This window comes from Oncorhynchus nerka, linkage group LG7, assembly GCF_034236695.1.
Source record: "Oncorhynchus nerka isolate Pitt River linkage group LG7, Oner_Uvic_2.0, whole genome shotgun sequence".
NCBI lineage: Eukaryota > Metazoa > Chordata > Actinopteri > Salmoniformes > Salmonidae > Oncorhynchus > Oncorhynchus nerka.
In genome coordinates this window covers 39,511,047-39,537,468 of record NC_088402.1, presented here as the reverse complement: position 1 = coordinate 39,537,468, position 26,422 = coordinate 39,511,047, and the positions used below count along the sequence as shown (strand labels likewise).

General features: G+C 42.8%; 1 protein-coding gene across 1 annotated transcript; it reads right to left on the bottom strand.

Moving 5' to 3' along the window:
• Window positions 1–4,733: 4,733 nt before the first annotated feature.
• Window positions 4,734–25,755, bottom strand: LOC115131630 (glycogen synthase kinase-3 beta-like). The gene is made up of 10 exons (XM_029663481.2): window positions 25,344–25,755; window positions 13,501–13,688; window positions 12,925–13,008; window positions 12,614–12,724; window positions 12,251–12,381; window positions 9,277–9,481; window positions 8,989–9,084; window positions 8,691–8,877; window positions 8,318–8,389; window positions 4,734–7,839 (listed from the first exon to the last, which is right to left on the bottom strand). Exons 1-10 carry the CDS (start codon window positions 25,516–25,518, stop codon window positions 7,775–7,777), a joined length of 1,314 nt encoding a protein of 437 aa, XP_029519341.1. The 5' UTR covers window positions 25,519–25,755; the 3' UTR covers window positions 4,734–7,774.
• Between the last annotated feature and the right edge of the window lie 667 nt (window positions 25,756–26,422).

Here is a 26,422-nt window from a genome sequence, read left to right as displayed (position 1 = left end):
TAAACATTTAATAACGATCTTAACTAGCTTAATGACAGTGGGCATTTTTGCTTACTTTTTGATGTTCCAAATAGAGACAGCTAGAAGGGCCATGGGTCATGTTAGATTGTGTAGAAATGCAGGAAATTAGCTTTAGATGCCCCCCAAAAAAGGGAGGACCCCCAACCCCCCTTCCAAGTTATGTCCCGCCCATTTCTAAAACCAAAGTTGCGCCCCTGCTTTACACACACTTTTACACATAATTTGCTGTTGCTACTCTGTTCTTTATTTTACTCTTATTATTATTATCTATCCTGATGCCTAGTCACTTTACCCTGCCTTCATGTACATAACTACATCAAATACCTTGTACATCTGCACATTGATTTGGAACTGGTACTCCCTGTATATAGCGCCATTATTGTGTATTTAATTTGATTCCCCGCGTTACTATAAAAATAAAAAATAAACTATTGTTGCTTATAAGCAAGCATTTCACGGTAAAGTCTCCACCAGTTGTATTCAGTGCATGTGACAAATACAATTTCATATGTTTACGCCACAGAACTTCATATGTTTACGCAATCTCCAAGACGGGGGCGTGCCCAGCCTGGTTCCTCCTTAAGTCCACAATCAACTCCCTTGTTTTGCTGAAGTTGAGAGAGAGGTTGTTTACCTGGCACCACACCGTCAGAATGCCTACCTCCTTCCTGTTGGCCGTCTCCTCGTTATTGGTAATCAGGTCTGTTCCTGTCGCGTCGTCAGCAAACTTGATGAATGTGTTGGAGGTGTGCATGGCCACGCAGTCATGGGTGAACAGGGAGTACAGGAGGGGGCTGAGCACGAACTAAACTTGGAGTCACGCAAGGATATGTTGTGTGGTCCTCACACTACGACTCAGGAAACCATGCAGTTTATTAGAGTACAGATTAAATAAGTTACAATGAACTTCACATGGTGGTGAAAGTGCACGGTGATGAGCTTTATGGTCCTTTCCAGTTTGAACTGTGTGAGGCCACACAGTCGTTGGTATACAGGGAGTAAAGGACGCACCCTTGTGGGGCCCCCGTGTTGAGGATCAATGTGGAGGAGGTAATGTTGCCTACCTTCACCACCTGGCCCCTCAGGAAGTCCAGGACCCAGTTGCATAGGGAGGAGTTCAGTCCCAGGTCTGTGAGCTTTGTGCTACGCTTAGAGGGCACTAAAAGGTATTGAAGTTCGAGCTGTAGTCGAACAGTATCCTCACATATGCATTCCTCTTGTCCAGATGGGTGAGGGCAGTGTGCAGTGCAATGGCGATTGCGTTGTCCGTGGATCTGTCGGGCTGTAGGCAGAGAGGGTTGAGTGTATCGGGAGGAAGGATGTGATGTGGACTACCCTCTCAAAGCACTTCATGATGACTGAGTGCTACGGGCCGGTAGTCATTCAGTTCAGTTACTTTACCTTCCTTGTGCACAGGGATGATAGTTGACATCTTGAAGCAGGTGGGGGATAACGACCTGTGCTAGAGATTGAAAATGTCCGTCAACACAACAGCTAGCTGGTCTGCACATGCACTGAGGGTGTGGCTAGGGAGGGTAGTGAGGGTTAAGCAAGTAGCCCTCGTTGTCCTCAGAGGCTCTCCTCGGCATCTGAGTCGTTTCACTCAAAGCTTGTCCAGTAGGGTGGCGTTGGTGTCCGCGAAGTGACTGGCTTTCTTTTTGTAATCCGTGATCGTTAGAAGCCCGACCCGCTGAATTGCTCCTCCACTTTGACCCTATACATGTGTCTCGCCATCTTGATCAATCTGCATAGGTCATATTTTTACTGTTTAACCATACAATTGTCCTTGGTCACCTTGCCGTGTTTATAAGCAGCATCCCTTTCTTTCAGTTTCCTGACAAGGCTGCCATCAATCCACAGTTTTAGATTCAGCTAAGTTTTGAAATTCACCATCAGAATCACATCTATGCATTTTTTGATGAATCATGTGGCTGAGTTAGCATATTCATTAATGTTATCGCTAGAGGCGACCCGGAACATATTCCAGTCCACGTGATCAAAACAGTCTTTGAGCATGGATTCTGATTGGTCAGACCAGCGCTGTACAGACCTGACCACCGGAACTTCCGAGTCTTTGTTTGTAGGCGGGGTGGAGCAAAATGGAGTCATGGTCAGATTTGCCAAAAGGAGGATGGGAAATGGCCTTCTACCGTGTCGAAAAGGCATGTAGCAGTGGTCCAGCATAGAATCTCTGCGAGTTGGACAGTCAATGTGTTCATAGCAATTCAATAAATTAGTTTTGTTAAACGCCTCCGGGTACGCAGTCTCTAGTTTGTTCAGGGTCCAATTAAGCATTTTTGGTGTCTGCTTGGGGTGGGATGTAGAAAGACATAACCATAATCCCTGCCAACTCTTTCGGAAGATAAAAATGGCGACATTTGATGACCAAATATTCCAAGTCGGGAGAGCAAAAGCTCGCAAGTTCCTGTGCATTTCCCCCATTGGTCATAAAACAGAGCCTTCCGCCTTTGTTCTTGCCAGAGATAGCCCTCTCCTATCTGCTCGATGTGTAAAACCCGCTGGTTGTATATCATTCATTTGGATGTCAGAGGAAAGCCAGGTCTCAGAAAAACAGAGTATGTTACAAAATCAGATGTCCCCCTGGAAGGAGAACCACGATCTGAGTTTGTCAAGTTTATTCACTAATGATTGAACATTGGCAAGTTCAATCATCATATTCCAATAGTTCTGCCCGGGTGTATGAAGTTTGCACAAAACAAACATTTGAGAAAATCACTAGGAAAAACACTAGAAAAAGTAGAAACTTGTAATGTTTTGTAGGAGCTCAAGACGAGGCACCATCCCTGATGTATAATGTGTGCCATCAGCATACAGTCATTTTAGCTTCTTGTAAGACAAGTGGCAAATAATTTGTAAAAATAGAGTAACGGCCCAAGAGTACTGCCCTGAGGGATACCGCACTGTACATGTTAGAGAAGCTTCCATTGAATACTTGAGTTCTATTGGACTCAAGTATTCAACAACAAATTGATAATATCAAAGGCTGCACTGATATCTAACAATACAGCTCCCAACTATCATCTTATTATCCATTTCTTTTAGCCAACCATCAGTCATCTGAGCCAGTGCAGTACAGGTTGAGTCCCCTTCCATACTTGCAAGTCAGTAGTTTACTTGGTTCTTTGACAAACAATTTTCTCCATCAGTTTAGTAAGAACAGGCAGCAAACTAATTGGGTGGCTGTACGAGCCAGCAAAGGGTTCTTTACTATTTTTAGGATGTGGAATTACTTTAGCTTCCTTCCATGCCTATGGACACACTCCTTTAGGCTTAGGTTAAAGACATGGCAAATAGGCGTGGCAATACAGTCTGCTACCATTCTCAACAGTTTTCCATCTAGGCTGTCTATACCTGGTGCCTTATCATTATTAGATCTTTAATATGCAAATATGATGGTTCACTGTGTAATGTTGTCATTTCACTTCTGTTTGTCCTCGAGTACCCCCAACAGTACACAGTTTCGTTGACAAACAACTCATTCAACTCATTGAGGGCTTGATTAGTTGAATCAGGTGTGTTTGTCCAGGATTACAATAAATATGTGTACTGTTGGGGGTTCTTAAGAACTAGGGTTGGGAAACACTGATGTAGCCAATAATTTCAAATGACTATTCAGAAACTGGACAAACAGAAGTGAAATGACATTACACAGTTAAGTTTAGTCACAAAAGTTCTCAATTGATAGTTTGTCAACCAACCAGCTGAGCAGCCTGACTGGTTTGCCGCCAATTTCTGAACAATACAATTTTCCATTCCTCATCCAGGTGGCTCTAACAGTTCAGTTAGTTTAACAGGTGCATGTTTGTCAACAATTGTCAAGAATACTTTTACAGACTCAGAGTACTGCATCTGGTTTCCCCTCCTTATACACATCAGACCAACATAAATGTTTTACATCTTCAATAAAAGAGACCTGAGAAAACGTGTATGATAGCTTATTAAATACCTTTAGGCCCCGCCTTTGGCATTCCTTGTTATTGCCACAATGTTATGGTCAATACAGCCAATGGGAACTGACATTGCTTTGGAGCGAAGCTATGCCGCATTAGTGACGATCTGATCAATACAAGTGGATGGCACAGATCCAACACTATTGGTTTACACTAGTTGGTTGAGAGATAACCTGGGTCATATTAGTCTCACACACAGTAAAAAGCTTCATCTTGAGTACAACCAGTCAATGTTCAGGTCACCGAGAAAATACGTCCGTTAGATAAGGTCTCGGATACTAACACCACACACATTCTCCAGATACTGACAGTTTGCGCTTGGTGGCCTATAGCAGCACCCTAAAAGAAGAGGCTTCAGATGAAGCAGGTGAACCTGCAATCACAGCACTTCTACTTCATTTGTCATGAGATCCTCGGAGCTTTACAAAAATATGTCTCCCCATTGACATTCCTGTATTTTCTAGAATGTTATATCCTTGTATTCCTACTGCTGTATCATCAAAATTGCTGTTTTGAGTCTCAATATGTTCTGTTGATGAACAGATAAGACTGAGTCATCTAATTATTCCTCAGAAAGCAATGTCCAACTGATCGCCACATTCCCTCTAAAACAAAGTCCCCTGACATTACTATGGCACTCCATTTCACCACAGGCTTTCCCCATCATTTAAATCAATTTTGAATAATTAAAAAGTATAATTAAAATGCAGAAAAATACCACGCACAAACCAGAAAGTCAGATTAGATTTTTTCAGACCTATTTTACACTTTATTTAAATGAGATCATTTCATACAGACAGTTTGGTTCTCTCCCTCCTTCACTCTCCTCCCTCATCCCAAAAACACACACCAGTTCTCCTGGCCAGGATGACGCAATTGAAACAGGATTGGAATGAAAAATGACTGATCCACGTCACAGAACAGTAAAAGTGACCTCACTTGGGTTGCTATACATACACATGTTGATACACACGCAACATGGTACTTATAGGATAAACACTAGTAGCCTGATACTGCTAAGATTTAGTTATGAAACCAGCAGCTAGGCAGGTACATAAAACACACACTTCCACACACGCTCACGGAAGCACACACAGAAGGGAGGGGGGTAAATGGCTCGTCGTACTGCAGTCACTGAATTTTGTCTATGGCTGCCATTTTAAAAGCAGCAGAGGTCAGAATTGTCCGTGATGGGCTCAGGCATTGTCAAGGGCGGGAGGCTGGCTGCATCAAACGACCTTGTCGCCATCATGGCCCTCAGGTTTACCCTTCACATTACACTGGGTAAAAAAAAAGAAGGTATTATGGCTCCTCTGCACCCAACATGACACTTTCACACACTTGAAATCTTTTTTTAGGTACCCATTGTAATGAATGGGGGGGCAAGTCATTGGCCGGAATGGTTGTCTGGTAAACTCAAAACAGCCCACACTCAAATTTCCCTGTCATAGTTCAGTACATATGTGAAACTGGAAATTATTTAGTTGGAATCGTACCAGAGAGTGATTAAATCTTGATATGTCCAACCAAACACCTTTTCCCCATTCAAAAAAGTAACTTGCTTTAACATACCAATGTGTGGGTGCCAAGTACAGTACATTTGACATAATGCCCACAAAAGTTAGGTGCCTCAACCTCTCCCTACATGAGAGAACACCAAGTGAGCAATAAATAAAGCAGCGAGATACAGTACAATGGTATGTTGATGGGGTGCACAACCAGAGAGATGGAGAGAGAGACAACAAATAGGGAGATTTTTTTTTGTAGGGGGGTATTTACATCTTAAATCAGGACATCGAAAACAAATTGTATTTACAGACTTTTGAATGGAAATGAGACCAGTCAGTTACGGACGGCTTCAACAGGTAATGGAAAATAAACGCTAATACAAATAACGAGGAAAATGGAAGAAAAAAAAAAGTGGGTGATATTTACAGATGTGCAATAAGATGAGGGGGGGGCATGGGTTAGGGAGAGAAGCAAATGGAATCCAAAACGATATGCTACATTTCAAGCAAATCAGTTGGGATTCTGGGCTAGGAAGCAGATGGCTTCAAAGAGATAAAGGGAGGGAAAATGAGTTATTTAAATCAATGTCAGCACATGAGGGTTGTTCATACAAGGGGGTGGCAGAGGTTGTACAATAGCATAACGCGCCTGCACTAGAAAGCATTCAAGTGGTCATTACTGAGAACTGAACTAAACCTACAACACTGGCTTTTTAAAAACGGTGCGGTTTGAATTGGCAGGTACAATTCTTCACATGAACACACAAATACTCTGCTATTCCCCCCACCCTTCAATTTATCATGAACTCCCACAAGCACATAGCAAAGTACAAGCCTATAGGACTACTATGAACTAGCTATCTGCCCTTCTACACCAGTAACAGAGTATGTCTTCACACAGACCCACCTTGACTCCCATTTCAGAGAATTTATTATAAGGAACTGGGATCATGGTCTGTGTCAAAGTCCAAACTGGAGTTAACTACTCTATATAGTATATATGTATGTCCATATGGCTGAACCCCCATAGTTGATAATCCCTTCGTCCTCTACAATCTAGATGGGTGCCACACTGACAAAGATTCTTACAAGTGTGCTGCGAAAAGTCCACTTTCTTCACTGCAAATTTGAAATTAACATCTCAAAACACAGCACGGGTTTGTATATACTTTCAGAAAGCTCCCTCTTTCAAATCAGGAGTTCTGAAAAGTTCCTGCTATGAATGGATAACAAGCACCAAATATAATTGATGGTATGCCATTTATTGAAGCCAATAGGAAGGTGACAATTGACTACCACAGCAGTGTTAATCATCGATAGCACCTTGATCGTCTTCCCACGGACAGTAAAAGTAGGCTCAGTTTGGGATTGTCAGTGGGAGAGATGCTGCTACATAGATGTGAATCCTGGATCTCTCTAACTCCACCACCCTCTGTCAAAACTTTTCCTTTAGGTCCTCAACACACATGGGAAATTGCGAGCAAGTACGGCTACCAATTATACTCCCGTTTCAATGTAAAAACTCAGTGCCTTTTCCGAAGCAAATTAAAAAATAAATACATTTACAAGTAAAAGAAAAAAGCAGCTGTCATTTAATCTCTTTTTAAATATCATTTAAAAGTATAAAACAAACACAGCCTCTTCATCTCTCCATCTTGCAACCAACACCATTTTATCCCATTCGAATCATTTGGTCGCATCGTAGACTAACTGGGGAAACGCCTCAATTGGCTTCTAGAGACAAACTCCTGTTCACTTTGTGTGTGGTGGTGGCAGGAACTCGTCATGAAGTTCTCAGTCAAATAAATAAAACAGAATAAAAAGAAAAAAAATACCTAGATTTAAAAAAATTAAAAAGTATTATAAAGAGGACCTGTCCCACCCACTGGAGCTTTAAATGTCACCCCCAACAGCAGGGACATGAGTGTTATAAACAGCCGGAGAGAAAGAGGGCCAAAGGAGATGCAGCGAGGGAGTGGGATAACACTTAAGGTGTCAGTACATGAGAAAGTGTGTTTGTGTCTCCAACTCTTAGCCTGTAGTGCTGATCGAGTTTCAATTTCATGTAACAAAACTACCTTGTTAGCTAATGATCTCCTCTTCCGGCTATGAATGGTTTGTTCAATGTATGTACAATACAAAAAAAGGTATGTTTGTAACCAATGGGGAAAAATAACAAGCAGCGAGGAAGAAAGAAGCAATACAGTGTGTGTGTGTGTGTGTGTGTGTGTGTGCGTGCGTCGGGCTGGCAGACCGAGGGTTTGCAGGGACATTTCAGGTGCTGTTTAGTGATCCGGGTACAGAGCTGTGCTGAGAAGAGCCGTCTAACCCAGAGCCATCTACAAAGGGATAGGGGAAAGAGGAAGGGAAGTGGTAGAGAGATAGTGTTAGGTATATTTAGAGGATATAATACATTGCTTTTGCTGTCCCAGGTTTCCAGTTGGAGGACCTCCTTTAGACTACAAAAGTTCTCAATGCAGAAAGGTGGGGTTCTCAATGCAGAAAGGTGGGGTTCTCAATGCAGAAAGGGACCAACATGTGTCTCTCAGACTGGTGCCCCTTTGGCTGCTGTCTTCTACAGAAAGGTTACTTTGACCAGAAACATTACATTCTTTTTGCCATTTGTAAAAGCAGCATTCATCTTACTATCCATTTGGATGCAGCTTAGAGCTCCACCTAACCTAGAATGTCTGCAAGCCAATCACTGCTTCATAACACCAGGTGCAGATATGGGAATGTATGATTGACAGCTACTCTATCTACTGAAGTGAAATGCGTAGCCAATGCCTATGCTTGGAGACGGGGCGGGGCTCATACCAGAGGAAGCAGTCTGTGCGCGGGCATGAGGAGGAATGAGGGTGGAGTTCAGCTGGGGCTGGATTGACAGTTCTGGAAGGAGAGACAAGAGATGGGAAATAGCATTAGTTTTAGAAGACTGTGGTAAGACCAAGGTAATCGCATTTCAAAATTAGGTCAAAGTCTTACAACACATACTACAACACATATTGAAACAAATATATTCTAAACTTCATATTGTAGATATTCTGCACCTACTTTTAGGATATATGCATAGGTTACAAAACAAAGTTGGGGTCAGTTCCATTTACATTCTTGAATTGATTCCCTGAATTTAAATCGAGTCAACCCCTTTCAGGTCACAGAAAGTCAGGGTTCAACAAGGTGTACTGACCGGTGGTGCTGAAGTTGAAGAGAAGGGGCAGCTCTCGGCCGCTGGGCAGCCGGGCGTTGGGCTGGCGCAACTCGTCGAAGAAGGAGTGAGCGCAGGCCTCCAGGGGCGAAAAGCGCGTGACCGGGGTGTATTCCAGTAGGCGCGAGCACAGGGCGACGGCCTCCGGAGGGGAGCGAGGCTTAAACACCTGTAAGAGGTGGTACAAGGACACAGACAACATGAAAGTTGCATTCAAAATAAGACATTAGTTGAAAGCCAAAAATAGAATAATGTTTACACACACACAATAACCATTTACCTTAGTCCAGGGATGCGCTTTGATCTGGGGGAATTTGAACTCTGTGTAATTGGGGTTCATTTCACGGATCTGTTCACGTGTTGGAGTTCCCAAAACCTGAGTAGCAGACATACAAGTATACAGTTAGTAGTGTACAATGGGTATCATTTGGTTTCTCTCCACAGCACTGATCCAACCCCCCACACACACACACACAAGCCAAATGCTAATATGTAATCAGAATGTCAGGTATTTTGTCCCTGTAGTGTAAATCATAAACAAAAACACACCCTTTTCCTATTTACTCACCTTGATGATCTCTACTAGCTGGTCCACTCCGCTGTCCCCGGGGAAGATGGGCTGTCCCAGCAGCAGTTCAGCCAGCACGCAGCCCGCCGACCAGATGTCGATGTTGGCCGTGTAGTCGGTGGCGCCGAAGATGAGCTCTGGGGCGCGGTAGTACCGCGAACAGATGTACGACACGTTGGGCTCCCCACGAATCAGCTGCTTAGCACTGCAGGCAGGGGTCAACCCGCAGAGGTTAAAGGTTAGACCAGGGGTTGAAACTTTTTGGGCCCACGACCCCATTCTGATATCTGAAAACTTTTGTGACCCCAACAATTAAATTGGGGCTATGGTAGTCAATTGCAAAACATTCAAACAGTATTTCTGATTGTATTCTCAACTCACCATCATATATATTTGTAATGTGGGATTATGACAAATTGCCAATGAGTCTGACAATTTCTCTTATCTCACCGGCACTAATGAGATGGGTGTGCTTGACGCATGTTGCGTCGGAGCGTCTCAGTCAGTGAATGCGTGGTCTGCAGCATTCGGTCACATGACAGCTCAATCAGCTGTTCCATTTCACTTACTGGCATGTCAACTGATCCAGGATCACAGTCAAACGGATTTCGCTGATTCGGACACTAGTCTGTAGATTTTTGGGGGGTATTTCCCCTGCATGCCTGCGTTCAGTTCGTTCTTTTTCAAATAAAAGTGTCTGTTACATAGGTAAGGAGACACCTTTTCTTACACAGAAAGTCAAAGTCTGTATTTACATCCATTGCGAATGACAACAGTTCCCCTCGCAACTCAAAAAAAATTATAATTCCAACACTCGATAACCACCAAGCCTCAAAGTGAAATAGAACAGTCATGCTCTGATCCCGTATCTCCATGTAGTTTACAATTCAAGTTACCTGCTGAATATCTCCAGGTTCTGCGCTCAGATTTTTTTGCTGCCAGTTGCTCTCATGTATCCATTATTGCTCAGTGGATGTGATGGGGTCACCTTGGGGTCATGATAGGGGCTGCACCAAATGTTTGATGTATTATAATAATTGATTATGTTTAATTAATAGAAGGGGAAGGGGTATAAGACCCCTCCCCCATTACAGAGTCCTGGACCACAGATTAGCAATACATAGATTCATTATAATGTTTAATATTGTTCCACAGTTCATTTCTAGTCTCTGCTTCTTATAAGAAACGGTCTGAGAGATGTGAGTTATTGCAGTCAAAACAGGGTGTCTGTGAGAAAGCGCCTCAAGGCTAAAAGAGATTCATAGACACAGAACCCTGCAGGGGAGTGAAAGAGATTAAACTAGTCAGACATACCACTATAAAGCAACTTGGAGAGTGGAAGATTACTGCGGAGCCCTTAGAAAACAATGGAACTATTGTCTCTCCTGCAAGTTTGTATAACTGTATATGCATGGGCTTGGTCTCATGAGTAGAAGGTGTTGACGTAGGCAGTTAACATCACTAGGGGTTGACTGCAAGCATATTAAAGCAACTTGGACCCTTTCCTATTTTGCAGAACTTACTTGGAAACATGCGTGCTGTTGCCATGGTCAACTTCTGTCTGTAATTGCATTAAAAGGTTTTTGATTGATTTACTTAAAGATATTGTCTGATTTCTGATTTCACCAATAAGCAAATGATTGACAAGGAACATACCTCAACCGGTGTATGATACAATGCGTCCATATGGCAGAGGGAGACATTCATAACTAGAGTGCAGAGGCCTGCCCGCTGTCCTGTGATAGATGGAGCCCCATCTGTGGAAATGCCCACCTTCGATCCCATGGAATTGGTTTTGTGTCAGTATAGCCACGCAGCACACTGAACAGCCCCTGTGCGGTTTCATGCTCAAAACAACATGTCCTCGTGAAAAGCATCTCCCTACATGTAGCGAACGAAGGTCAATGCATCTCGGCCCTCACAGCTAACGTCCATTTGGAGAGCATAAGGTAGGGAGTTTCCTCAGTTTCCTCTTGATTGCTAGCTATAGCATCAATTCTTAGTTTCACAGAGTTATCTGACAAAGGTATTGATGGAAGTTTGTGCCTCCCCACACATAGTTTTCACCATATTTAATGCGGCCGGTAACATCTCCTTTCACCATGGGAGTGGTTCAAGTGTAACGATCAAGTGCGGCCTTTTCCCCACAATTTAAGGGAGCTCTGGTAGAATTTTTACTTATAGATTTGAATAATTTTCATTTCGATTTTTAAGGTTGATATATATATATATATATATACACACACATCTCATCTTTGTCTCTCAATCTTTGTGGTTAACCAGAGTATTCTAAAATAAATCTAGTTGAAGCTAATACAGTCTCCTAAGCGGAGTCTAGGTTATGCCAAGACTGTGTTCTTACAATACTTCCATCTCTAACCACTGCAACAGTTGTTACTGGTAAGAAAATCATTAGATGCTTAGCAGTAGAGCCATGCAGGTCTAACCATGTGGTATGGGAATAGACACGGCTCTTTGGTGCCTCCTTGAGACCACCTGACCACACTACCCTTTGGTGTTTAGCGGAAACTAAGGTATACAGCACGAGTTAAACCAATGAAAGAGGGGTGGGTCTCCCACGTCTCAGTGTAGTTCTATTTTTTTTATACCGAAGTTAATATCTCAGTGGAGATTTCTAATTATTGATTTACAATTAAGAAGCACAGTGTGTACTTTGTTTAATAGAAAGCAGCCCTGCATCTGTCTGCATAGTAATAGAACTGGATGTACTATGGGGAAAATATACATGAAAAGGGTGTGAGTAGGTAACTGTAACTAAGGACAACTGGATCAGTGTTGCATAGCCCCATTCAAGGGAGGGCATAGATCCATTTCACATTCTGTCTGGTTGAGCCCATTTATTCAACCAGAACACATAAGACCCAAGTGTACTTCAATACTAGGTACCCGTCAGTCATATTGGATCAATAGCATGTTAACACACTGTGTGGAGGGAAATATCTGACCAGCTTACCTCCCAAAGTCACAGAGCTTTAGGATGGCCGTTTCAGGGTCCACCAACAGGTTCTGGGGTTTGATGTCTCGGTGGCAGACACCCTGGGAATGGATATAGGCCAGGCTGCGAAACAGCTGGTACATGTACACCTGAGAAGAGACAAAATGTCCGAACAGAGACCAATTAGAACTATAAACAAATCAATAAGAGGGAGTCATTCTGTGTCAATGCCAAGCCTGTCTGGGAGAGTAAACAAAAAAGAAGATAAGTCATTCAATTATGAACTATACTGGACAATCAAAGTCCAATGAACAGACGCTGCGGCAAGCAAAAGTGGGACAATGAAAGAGAGCAAGTGAAAAAGAAGGCGAGAGAGTTTACCTTGACGTAAATGATCGGAATGATGCTTTTGGCCTTGTTGAAATGCCGGGCCACCCTGTACACGGTCTCCGGGACAAAGTCCAGCACCAGGTTGAGATACACCTCATCCTTCTGTAATAGGGGGAAGAGAACTAAAAATGACTATATGACTACACTAAATCATAACTCCATACGTCCTCAGATTATTCTTGTACAATGAAAAAGCACTTTACAAAATGTAACAAACTTTGTAGTGGGACAAATGACTCATTTGAAGAGGAAACAGACAGTTCAGGTGCTCAGTGTGCCAAAAACAATGGATGGCAACCTACCTTTTCACCACTAGAGTAGAAGAAGTAGCGTAGCCTCACGATATTGCAGTGGTCCAACTTTCGCATGATCTGTAGCTCTCGGTTCTACATAGGAACGTTAAACAAAGAATAGTGGGAAACGTCAAGGGTTTCTGATTGACCTGTAAGCACATTCATCTTTAGTACGCGCGTGATACGCGTTTGTTCAAGTACATTTCTGTTACCTAAAAAAAAAAAAAAGTAGGCTACAATACCAATTTTCTCCCACAAATTAATATGGAAATGTTCCTTGTAAAATTACAAAGCGGTGTCCCTGTATTCAGACAAACAAGTAGCTACTCATAACATTAGTGGGAATTTACAAGACCAATCCAAAAATGGATATTCATATCACTATTATGTTAAACAAATTAGTGATAACAAATGTAAGTGATAACAATTTTAGACAGCAAAAAACCCCAAAGAAAACTCAGCATTACGGTCCATTAAAAAACAGCTTTCCATAAATTATTATGTGCTATAGCTTGGGGGGAAAAAAACAAATATGACTCTGGGTGACACGAAGCCTGCATGTCTTCAAGAGAATGGCCTCCATACCTTGAACCTCTTATCCTGCAGCACCTTTTTAATGGCCACCATCTCCTGGCTGTCGATGAGGCGCGCCTGGTACACCACACCGAAGGAGCCATTCCCGATCACCTTGATGTCCGTGTAGGACACCTCCTGTGGACGGTCGGGACCCTGCCCAGATGTGGCCACCACTGTAGTCACCTTCCCACTGTCCCCTGGGAAACAACGACAAGTTGCGTTAACGACATAGTTGTCTTTTCAGATTCGAAATGGAGGTGATCAGTGTTGTGTTCATTAGGTACGAAACTGAAAACGGGAAGGTATGCCTATTATCTGAACAATAAGAAAAGATGTTTTACTATGGTGTGTCAATGAACAAGGACATTGATGTTAATATAGCGCATTCTGAAAGTATTCAGACCCCTTGACTTTTTTTCACATTGTTACATTATAGCCATACGGTGAAGCATGCTGGTGGCAGCATCATGCTGTGGGGGATGTTTTTCAGCAGCAGGGACTGGGAAACTTGTCAGGATCAGGGGGAGAGGAACAGAGCAAAGTACATTAGAGCTCCTTGATGAAAACCTGCTCCAGAGTGCTCGGGACCTCAGACTTGAGCAAAGGTTCACCTTCCAAAAGAACAATGACGCTACACACACAGCCAAGACAAGACAGGAGTGGCTTCAGGGCAAGTCTCTGAATGTCCTTGAGTGGCCCAACCAGAGCCCAAACTTGAACCCGAACAAACATCTCTGGAGAAACCAGACAATAACTGCGCAGCGACACAACCCATCCAACCGGACATTGCTTGAGAGGATCTGCAGAGAAGGTCACCAAATACAGGTGTGCCAATTTTGTATCGTCATACCCAAAAAGACAAGGCTGTAATCGCTGCCAAAAAGTGCGTCAAAGTACAGTGTAAAGGGTCTGAATACTTATGTAAAATGTGATATTTCCGTTTTTATTTAAATATGCAAAAACTTCTGCTAGCCTGTTTTTGCTTTGTCATTATCGGGGTATTGTGTGTAGATTGATGGGGGGGGGGGGGGGGACTATTTAATCCATTTTAGAATAAGGCCATAACAAAATGTGGAAAAAGTTAAGGGGTCCGAATACTTTTTAAAATAAAATCTGCAAACATTTATAAAAACAGTTTTGCTTTGTCATTATGGAGTATTGTGTGTTTGATGAGAATTATAATTGAATACATTTTAGAACAAGGCTTTAACGTAACACAAATGTGCAAGTCATGGGGTCTGAATACTTTGAATGCACTGTATATGGTTCATTCCTACAGTTACTGTATCAGGAACTGTGATGCTCTTTTGAATGAATGTATGGGCTAACATTAGTGACCTAGTTTCACATTGTGACGCAAACAAGAGCTCAAGTGATAATAGGCCTTTACAGTTCCAAAACAGGCAGCAGGCAGAGAAAATAATTGCTCAGCATAGGAAATAGCCCTACAGGGTCATGTTAAGGAGAAAATACTATCTAGACTTGTCCAATAAGATTGTTTGGCGTTGCAAAAATTGTTGCGCCAATGTCCTACTGAACAGAATCCAGGGCTCGAGTTATTAACTACCTCGTGGTTGTTTAACCACTATAGTAACCGCCTGCCTTGTCGGAAGACAAGACAAATGCACGCTTTACTGTAAAATCCAATATCACTATTCCAGGGCTATGTGCTCCTTTGACCATCTTTTGACCTAAGGAACACAAGACTTGCGATTACCCAATAGGCCCATCCTCGAGCTCATCCATTACACTTGAACACAAACAAGTGTTTGGTGGCCTGGATCAGAGAGTTCTCTGAGGCAGCCATACCTTCATGTGAAGGTTCATTCCCTGTATGGAGGACAGAACAGGGCCAGATGGCTGGAATTGAACTGGAGACCTTTGCACTGAGAATGACCCTGCTCTTAACATGCTGACCACACCGCTTGCGTTGCAAAAAAAATGTACACATACATATCATCTAAACTCCTTGCGTCTGTGTAGCCAGGCGCTAAAATAGAACTTGATTCTATTTTTTGATGCGTGATGAGCTGCAAATCCCGCCTCTCCCATCTCCTAATTGTTTTTTTAAGACCATATACCCTTGTGGGTGATTGAAAGATGAACACTAGTCCATTTGGTGGTGGTAATGCACCTTAAAGTTGGTTGCCAACCGACATACGAAATTCCTCAGAAGGACTACTAGAAACTATTAGTTTCCCCTTTTAAAATCGGTGGATTAAATGTCAGAGAAGAGAACACACGATTGTGTGACTCAAAATGGGTAAAAATTCAGAAAAGGACTTTATGCATTTCAGGTAAAATAACAAGTCAATGTTCATATCCCAGGTGAAATGAGCAAGCAATTGCAAGCTGCTGTCCACATTTTTGCTCAATGTTTCACCAAGATTGACTTACACCATGAGGTTTGAGGTCAAATTTATATCATCAAACATAATACGGAATGGATGCAGATCCTTTTCCCCCTTGTACTAAAGATCTCGAAGCTTCTGCGCATGCGTTTATTCTCTACTTTTACGAACCGTCTCTGCTCTATTCGTAGCGAACAGGCTACTCTGGCGAATGGTCGTTTAACAAAGATAAATCCAAGCTGAATCAATGTCCGCAAGATCACAATGATAGTATTCTACATAACAGAACTTAATATAATAGTATCGTATAACCATTGCTTTACTTGGGCCGGAGCTGTTTGGAGCGCCGTACTGGCACCTCTAATTTTTGCGGAATTTTGGGAAAACAAAGTAGCCCATCTATTCTGGACCAAGTTAACACACAGTCAAAAATGGTTGATCAAAGCGGAAATGCGGCGGGATCTGCATTGAATAGCAATCGAGTGAGGGCATACATTTCCTGATTCCGCTTTGTTCATGTTTATTTGCCACCAGTCGGAATCTGTGCGTAACAGTAGGCAGTTCAAGATTGCGCAGATTGAAAATGTGCCAGCCTGAATGCGCGTGATGGCTGTTCCAAATCGTCAAATTAGGGGTTTTATTAGAGTTTAAGGTCATGAAAAGTCACGGAAGTTTGTTTCATCAGTTGTATGTAATTAATGAAGGCACACATACATATTATCAATCACCTAATCTACATAACCAGCAATCATCGGAATGACCCGTAATTGTGTGTGTGAGCTAGTGGGCTGTTGCCAGAGGAGAGAGAGCGTGACATTTCAGTAGCAGGTATAAAATAATGACAAACTAACTAGACAGCAAATTCAAAACTTGTAGCATTTCTCGCTAGTTAACTATAGCTAAACTACGCATTAATGTCGTTGTCGCCTTCCCACTGGCAATAGCCTAAATAGATTTTCAACGTTGGAATGCTGAGATTCTCCTCTATTAAACAGCAGCCATGTAATTGCAACAACTTTCAAAATATTCTAATAGCCTAAATGACAAATAACTTGCTGTGCATAGATCTCGCCTGATGCATTCATATTTTAGCCTTATATAAAACATGTCTAGTTAGATACCTTGCTTTGAAGTAGCCTACCTTATCCATTTGACCCCTGATTCATTGAATGAGGGAATACTTTCATAAAGACAAAAACTATTTGGTTATAATGTTGCAATATTTTATATCAAGGGTGGCAAACATCCTCCTTTTTGTTCACTTTGTAGCCTAAACAACAGCTCAACAGGACCTTGATAAGCAGACCTGGGTGTTTCAGGGCCAGAACAAAAGCCAAGCCTACACACCCAGGAGTTCTCCACATGGAGGTGTGACTGACAGTGCAGTTCTACTTTGTGGGGGTTAAGTGCCTGGATCAAGGGCACAACGGCAGGAGATGGTAGGCCTACATGGGACCAGGCACAGCAGCCTTTGTGTCAAAGCTGACTTTTCCATGTAGGCTATAATAATAGTCATGACAATTTGGTTAAGTCATGGAGAAGAAAATGGTAAATGTTTTTGAACCCTTAACAGTAAAATCAGGAAGTCTATAGCATAACGTTATTTGTGAACATAGTCTAATGGACAGACTAGGAAAATGACCGCTCCTGCACTTCTTTCATCAAGTCAAGCACCGAGTAAGAAGTTACTATAAGACAAAGACACAGCCTTTCTCTCATGTGGCAAAAACTCAAAAGCGGGCGCTCGCCGCTAGGCAAAATACACAGGTTGGCTATGCTACACTCTTAAAGTAGCTGAAACGATTTTTGAAGGGTCCTTTTAATAACCTAATACGATTACCAAACATGTTCCAACGCCTTAAATTGCAAAAACTTCAATAGGTAAATATTTTAAAACGTGTATTTTTCCATATACAGATAAGGTGTCTGTTTGAATAAAATCAACTTTGTAGGCTACGGAGCTTGTCTGACACTAAGTACAGTCATTAAAAATTAAGACATATTACTAAAGAGGGAGCCAGACATCAATATAGCCTAACAAGATGGGGGGGGACGACACTAGACTTACTGACACTCTTGCTCCCACTGCCTTTAGCAGATTCTGCCAATCTGCCGTTACACTCCTGAAGTTGCCGGTAATAGGCTACGCCAGCAGCGGTCGGCAACCCTTTCCATTTGGAGTGCCAAGTTATCATTCCATTTCTACTGAGCTCCGTACCAGTTGTGATTTTCATATGCACATTGTCATGGAACAGTTGCATTTCATTTATAATAAAGTCTTCATAACTCAAAACCAATGTCATGTGGTTAAATCAAAATGATCTAAAAAGTAACTTCTATTCCTATTGCCAATGTAAAAAAAAAAAAAAATCCTAAATAAAGCCAACAAATAAAAACATTGCAGCCTGCAGGTTGAATTGGCTACACATGGCCTGTCTGTAAGGAACTTGAAACATTGTATAACTTGGCCCAAAGCTCATGCTAGCAAACTTGCAACATTGTATAAAATATTCTGGGCCCTCAATTTCCCAGGTGCCAGTGAGCTCAGGACAGACACAGCTGTAAGTTATTTGCCCAAGGGATAAGAAGTAATCAGGTAGGCCTATTATCTTTTTTTTTCCCCGAAAGGGAGAGAGCTGGAATGATGTTTCAAACAGGCTACAATCAGAAATAGTATCAGATCCCCAAATGGGTACATTTACAGGCCTCCATTTGTGCACAGGTCAGGTAGCCTAGGACTACTTCTATGCGTAATCAGGTGCGTGTTCTTACTCAAGACTGACAGGAGCGCTTCAAACAAAAGACGAGGAATAAATTGACAACTCGTAAATGGAATAAAATAACTTCTCACAAGTGTAGCCTAGGTTGTGCGCTCTGCAAACAATGTGTCCACTCCTATGACAACGGTAACTAACAATATATTGAATGCATTAACAGAAATTCCAGTAACCAAACAAACATTGTAGATTAGAAATTATGGGAATTAAATGGTAGGCTAAATGTACTACTGGTGTGCCTCTGCAATGGATTAGTCCACTGGGACAGGAGTGAATCAGACAGGTGTCTCGTGTGTCATACATTTTTTGTATACATTTTCCACTGCTCGACAAAAAAGTACAGTAGGTAGCGTTAATGGGGGTCAACAACGGTAGCTAGCAGTGCACCGGTAAACAGTGTCCTACGTCCGCGCCTGTCGGGGACTGTTTTCCCGCAGTTCTGTTAACGACGGCGAGGGCGGAAATCAATGGGATAGAATGGCGCCGGAGGGGATGACCAGGCCCAAATTTCAGACATTTGTATGAAGAGGAGATGCCTTTACAGAAGTCGAAGCGCCAGATGCCTGGCGAGACAGCGTCGGTGAGTGGATAATCCGCCTTTACCCTCCGTTCTACTGGCGAAGGTGAAATCACTGGATAATAAACTGGATGAGCTCCGTTCGAGACCATCCTATCAACGGGATATTAAAAACTAATATTCTGTTTCACAGAGTCGTGGCTGAACAAGGACATTCCATGCACCGGCAAGACAGAACAGCATCCTACGGTAAAGATCGGGGTGTGGTGGGTCTGTCAACAGCTGGTGCGATCTCTAATATTAGGGAAGTCTCTAGGTTTTGCTCGCTTAAGTTAGAGTGCCTCATGATATGCTGTAGACCACATTATTTATCAAGAGAGTTTATCAATATTCTTTGTAGTTGTCTACTTACCACCACAAACCGAAGCTGGCACTAAGACCGCACTCAACGAGCTGTATAAGGCCATAAGCAAACAAGAAAATGGTCAACCAGAGGCGGCACTGCTGAATGAGGTAAAATGTAAATCAGTTTTATCAAATTCCTACCAGCATGTCACGTGCGCAAAAAAATACAGTCCTGTCTCATCGCTGCAAATCCCGTACAGACTCGGGAGAGGCGAAGGTCGAGAGCCAGCGTCCTCCGAAACACGACCCAACCAAGACGCACTGCTTCTTGACACAATGCCCACTTAACCGGGAATCCAGCCACACCAATGTGTCAGAGGAAACAGTACACCTGGCAACCGTGTCAGCGTGCAAGCGCCCGGCTCGCCACAGGGGTCACTAGAGCGCAATGGACAAGGACATCAATGTCGGCCAAACACTCCCCTAACCCGGCGACGCTGGGCCGCCCTATGGGTCTCATGGTCGTGGCTGGCTGCGACAGAGCCTGGACTCGACCCAGGATCTCTAGTGGCACAGCAGGCAACTGCAATGCAATGCCTTAGACCACTGCTCCACTTGGGAGGCCAGCTTAATTTATAAGTGTATCGACGAGGTTGTCTCCAGTGACCGGACGCACATTTCCCAACCAGAAGCCATGAATTACAGGCAACATCTGCACTGAGCTAAAGGTGAAAGCTGATGATTTCAAGTAGCAGGACACTAATTCGGACGTTTTAAGAAATCCTGCAACACCCTCAGACAAACCATCAAACAGGCAAAGCGTCAATACAGCACTAATATCCAATCCTACTACACTGGCTCCGCCGCTTGTCGGATGTGGCAGGTCTTGCAAACTATCACGAATTACACAAGGGGAAACCCAGCCACGAGCTGCCCAGTGGCACGAGCCTACCAGATGAGCTAAATGCCTTCTATTCTCATTTCTATGCACGCAACACTGAACCATGAATGAGAGCACCAGCTGTTCCTGGATGACTGTGTGATCATTCTCCATAGCAGATGTAAAACCTTTAAAACAGGTTAACATTCACAAGGCCGAGGGCCAGACGGATTACCAGGATGCGTACTCAGAGCATGTACTGACCAGCTGGCAAGTGTCTTGACTGACACTTTTAACCTAGCCCCGACCCAGTCTGTAATACCCACATATTTCAAGCAGACCACCATAGTCTCTGTGCCCAAGAACGACAAGGTAACCTGCCTAAATGCCTACCACCCCATAGCATTCACATCTGTAGCCATGAAATGCTTTCACCTTCATCCCAGAAACTCATTGGTCCATGACAATCTTTATTGCACTCCACCCTGACCTTTCCCACCTGGACAAAAGGAACAACTGTGTGAGAAAGCTGTTTATTGACTACAGCTCAGCATTCAACACCATAGTGCCCTCCAAGCTAATTACTAAGTTAACCCTGTCACTGAACACCTCCCTCTGTAACTGGATCCTGGACTTCCTGACGGGCCACCCCCAGGTAGTGAGGGTAGGCAACAACACACCCGACATGCTGACCCCCTCATTTTATTAGAAATGTTTGCGCTGACTCTCTTGCACAGGGTTGATGTAAACTCACTGGACTCTAACCACACGCACACTACAATGACCCACCATAACACACATATTCCTTCACATACTCTGCTGCTACTCTTTATTATCTATGCATGGACACTTTACCCCTACATATTACCCCGACTTACCCGTACCACTGCACATTGATTCTGTACTGTATATAGCCTCGTTATTGTGTTACTATTTTTTTCCCTTTAGTTTATTCCGCCAATTGTACTTTAGGAGATGCCCACATGGACTAACACCCCGAACTGCTGGCTGCAGTTGCGCACCAGAGGCCAATACAGCAACGAGCAACTCTGATCGATGTACTCTGATCGATGTGGGAAGAGAGCGTGAAGACGTGCTAGCCAGTTAGTGGAAAGAGAGGTAAGGTCCACAGCCCACCTGTAGCTAGATTACTGAAAGATTATAGCTAAATAACCGATGCTGTTTTCATGCTCACATTCATTTCAAATCAAACAGAAAGAGAAAGATTTGCTCTCTCATAGCAGCTAGCTCGCGGCAGTATTATTAGCTGGGTCGATGCTCGTCACTGCAATTCTATAGCCCAGCTGTCCATATAGCGCACACTATTCAACAACAACAGACTGCCACGGTGGAGGATGAATTGCACTAACAAGGTGTCTTGTTTACACTGAAAACTCCTGCTGCAATGTAGTAGGATTTCAAAGTCTAGATCAATCAGCCCAGAATTGATTTCACCACAACCTTCCAAATATGCCATTTCATTTCACCAAAATGCTTTGACCTCAAGATTCATAATTCTCACCATGTAATCGTTTTGTACATTAGAAGCTACTAAGCCCCAGCTAGGCTATAGCCTACACAATTGCAGCTAACCCCACATTTCTTATCTTCCCTCTCAACTGCCTGAGGGGGCCCTCTACCTGACTGTATGAGGCCACCCCCTCCCACCTTGCTTGGAGCCTGTCCTTTGTCCTGCCCTTCTGCCACCTTATTTCAAATGTGTTCAGAAGTTATTCTGTACAATGACCATCTTTGATTGTTTTTCTCCATTGATGTGATTATAACCCATAAGCTACCCCCCCAAGTAGTGACCTGGGATAACCTCACCCATGAGACCACACCTAAGAGTTGAATTATTCTCCATAACTTACACACCGATCAAGGCTCTACGCTGAAACATGTGTTTTCTGTGGTCTACACATAATAAAGACCTTTATACTTAAAAAAAACAAAAACAAGACTGGACCTTGGATTCCTCAAACCATCCAACACTCGTGTTGGCCTGTGCCATGTCATGTGATAAGATTTCAGTGTTCCACAAATAAACAATGTTTACTTAATTGCATTTTCTATCAGTTATCACAATACTCTAATCAACTAGAGTAACAGGAGTAAATATACTCTAGTTTAAGGTAGGTTTCAACATGGCTATTTACCTAATTAAACACACTTTGCTTCTGACAGACGGTATTAGAGACATCTAAACTCTAAGGGGAAATATGGTGTGCTCCCTAAGAAATGTACAGGCAAAAATACAATAAACAGGGACATGCAACGCAACTTACTGTTCAATAACGCACACGAAAGGAACCATTCATTTATCAGTCAGGAGTGCCAATAACTTATGCCACATTCAAAACAACTGGGAACTCTGAAATCGCCGACTTCCAAGCATTCAAAACAACTGGGAACTCCAGGGGGGAAGAAAAAGATGCTCTGACTTGGAAAAATAGTTTTGAACGGTCATCCAACTCAGAATTCTAAGTCGGAAACTCAGGCATCTTTCTGACCAGAAGAACACTGATGTCATGCCTTCACCTTATTCCCTCCCCCGAGTTCCCAGTCGTCCTCAAAGCACCATTAGTTCTTTACAATAACTATGAACTGGTTCTGGCACCAGGAGCCTGAGTAGAAGGTACTCACGTGTGCACTGTGTGGGAGAGAGGTCATACATACAATGAGAACAGCTTGAGAGAGGCAGCCTTTCATACACACTCTATAGGGAACAAAATGGTGATGGTGGAATAAATTAAACCACAAGACATTTATCATCGATAAATTCAAAAAGCAATTGTTATTCATTACAGTTTACTACAGTAAAGAAAATGTCATGTAGGCTGCATGAGCACATCAAATGTTTCTTTCCATTTGGGCTCCCGAGTGGTGCAGCAATCTTGGAATGGATGCAAGGTAGCCTACTAATAATAGGCATTGAAAGTAGGTTGCATCGAAATCTATAAAATGTCAAACGCACCTGTCAATACAGTAACCAGCAGTTAACTCCCTGACCAAGGCTCTTCTCCCCCGATCGCTCAGTTTTGCCGGGTGGCCAGCGCTAAGTCTTCGTGGATCCAAACGTCTTGCATTTAAGAATGATGGACGCCACTGTGTTCTTGGGGATCTTCAATGCTGCAGAAATGTTTTGGTACCCTTCGCCAGTTACGTGCCTCGACACAATCCTGTCTCAGAGCTCTACAGACAATTCCTTCGACCTCATGGCTTGATTTTTGCTCTGACATGCAATGTCAAAGGTGGAACCTTATATCGACAGGTGTGCACCTTTCCAAATCCTGTCCAAACAATCAAGTTATAGAAACATGTCAAGGACGATCGATGGAAACAGGATGCACCTGAGCTCAATTTCAAGTCTCATAGCAAAGGGTCTGAATTCTTATGTAAATAAGGTATTTCTGTTTAATTTTTAATTAATTTGCAAATTTCTAAAAACCTGTTTTTGCTTTGTTATTATGTGGTATTGTGTGTTGATTGATGAGGATGTGGAAAAAGTGAAAGGGTCTGAATACTTTCTGAATGCACTGTATGAGAACAAGATAAAGATGAGCTGAAACGCTAAAACAATAACACTATCTGGCCTAAAATACACTCACTGCAAATCATTAAAAATAACACTGTTGGCTACTTCGAAGCAACATTATAACTCAAGAAGATCTACATGTATATCACCAGTAAAACCTGAAAATCACCATTCACGATTGACAGTGAGAAATGTGAAGGGGACCACAAAAATGTGTTTTGTGAAGTAGGGATAAAAGTAACACGAGCAGAACGTGATCTGCACATACGCAGAAGCTTCGGGATTTTTAGTTATATGGGAAAAAGGTCCGGGAAAAGTCGGCCAACATAATATACTCTACATGACTAACATGGACCATCATGGCGGATAAAGCCATCCAATTCGCACTACAAGGGAGAAATTGTAACCATGTTCTATGAAACAAAAACATTTGCAAACTATGCATGGAAGTTGTTGATGTGCTATGTGAGCAAGTATTTCAGCTTGTCATCTACTAGTCTACTTTGAGAATGATTAGCTAGCTAACATTAAAACAGCTGGCTCGGTTACATGTTTCGTCACTTTATATCAAGTTCTGTATCACCTGTTAATTAACGGCCAATGTATAGAGAGAGGGCTCTTTCAAGACTGGTTACTTGTCTGGGCTACTGGATAGATAAGTATCCACTATTGACTTAATTTGAACAATAGATAAGGGTGCTCTTAACATAAATCTGTGTTGGAAACGCAAAGCTAGTTATCTGGCTACAAGTAGCTTAGTCGACCGTTATGAACAAATAATTAGGCTACCTAGCGTATAGTACCAACTGACAGCTAACGCTAGCCTGTAGTTTGTTGTGCCAGTTAACGCGTTAGCTAGTTCAAGGAACTATTTATCTTTACCTATCGCTAACTCGTTTGCTTGTTAACATGTACAAACGGTGTGTAACTAACGTTAGCTAGCTAGATAGCTTACTAGCGAAACTAGATCGAATCCCCTTTTTAAACTAGCTAGTAACTACTCACCTAAAACCTATATTAGACGCTAGCTATCTGCTCTAGTTACAAGTTAGCTAGCATGTCTTAGCACACGTAGTTAAGGTTGTTTGCGTTGCTTAAGCTTTCTTTATATATTTAACTAACTAGCTAGTTACGGTACCTCGATGTCATTAACTAGCTAACATAACTAACACAGACAGCTGCCGAGTTAACAAAGCTAAATAAGGTTAGCTAACTAACGCGAATGTCTTGATTTTTGGCGTTGGTTAACAAGTTAACTAGTTTGCTAACTGGCACGTTAGCCGTTTAGCCAACGATAGCTACTGAAGGCTGGCTAGCTAGCTAACTTGCTTTTTCAAACTAACGTGCAGAACTGCCCACACTAGCTACAACATTGGACACTGGACTGCAATGCGTGTCTTTTAATCATCTAAGACAATATTTTTCATAAAATACATAATAAACTTACTGGACAGCTTTAAATTCGAGCATCCAGACGAACTGCTCCCCGAGGCCTGCGGGACCCCGGTCTTTCCCGTGCTGCTCCCCACGGCAGCGGCTGATCCAGTGGATGCTGCAGTGGCTCCGGGAACACCTTGTGGCTCAGCAAACGAGCTAGTTCTGGGCCGCCCGCTGCCGCTCATATCTCTGTGCAAGGGTAGCGGGCGGGGGGCTAGGGATTCACTATTTATAGCCAAGTGAGTTTAAATGTTGCCTGTTTTGACTGCAAATGCAATAATCATTGAAAGACAGACAGAATTGACACCGTTCAGATGAGTCGTCCCTTGCACTGCCTGTCTGAGCTCGTAGATCGTATACAACTGACAGATTACATTTCCTCCTGGGAAATGAAGTTCGACGTGGCTGCTGCTTCCCGTGTCTTTGAAAATACCTATAGAACTACACTACTAAAATAACGTTGCGTTTCACCAGAGGTGGCGCTCCGTCTGGGATTTCCACCGTGACTGTAATAATGATGTGTAAACAAAAGGGAGAACAGACATGAAAACTACAAATCCAATAATGTTTTAGATTAGAGGAGAGAAAGTAAGAATTCCACATAAAGATAATGGCGAGTGCAATCTGGAATCCTTGGGACGTCCGCACCCTAAACCCTGACCCAAACCTATAACCTAAACTTAACCATTTTACATTTTAATGGGGTTAAGGTTGGGGTTTCAATGGGATAGGGACATCCAAAGGGTTCGGTATAGCACACACCTACAAATAATCCTTAATCTTTCTTTCAAGCCCCTTCACATGCCTCTGGTGGCCTCACAGCAGTTGTCTCCCACTTCTGACACCATTGTAGCAAATCCAGGGCGGTTCCTGACCGGGCCTCGAACCCAGGTGTCTGGTTCCCGAGGAATGCACACAATTCACAACAATGTTGTCAGAGGTGGCAAGTGACTCAAATGTAGTGCCTGGTGTCAATTAATGGATGATGCAAAAAGTGTCACCCAGGTATCTGAATGGTCTGGTACACCAACTGTAGTTTTGGATTAACAATCGTGAGATTATGAGTTCATATCGCCACCTGCCTTGGCA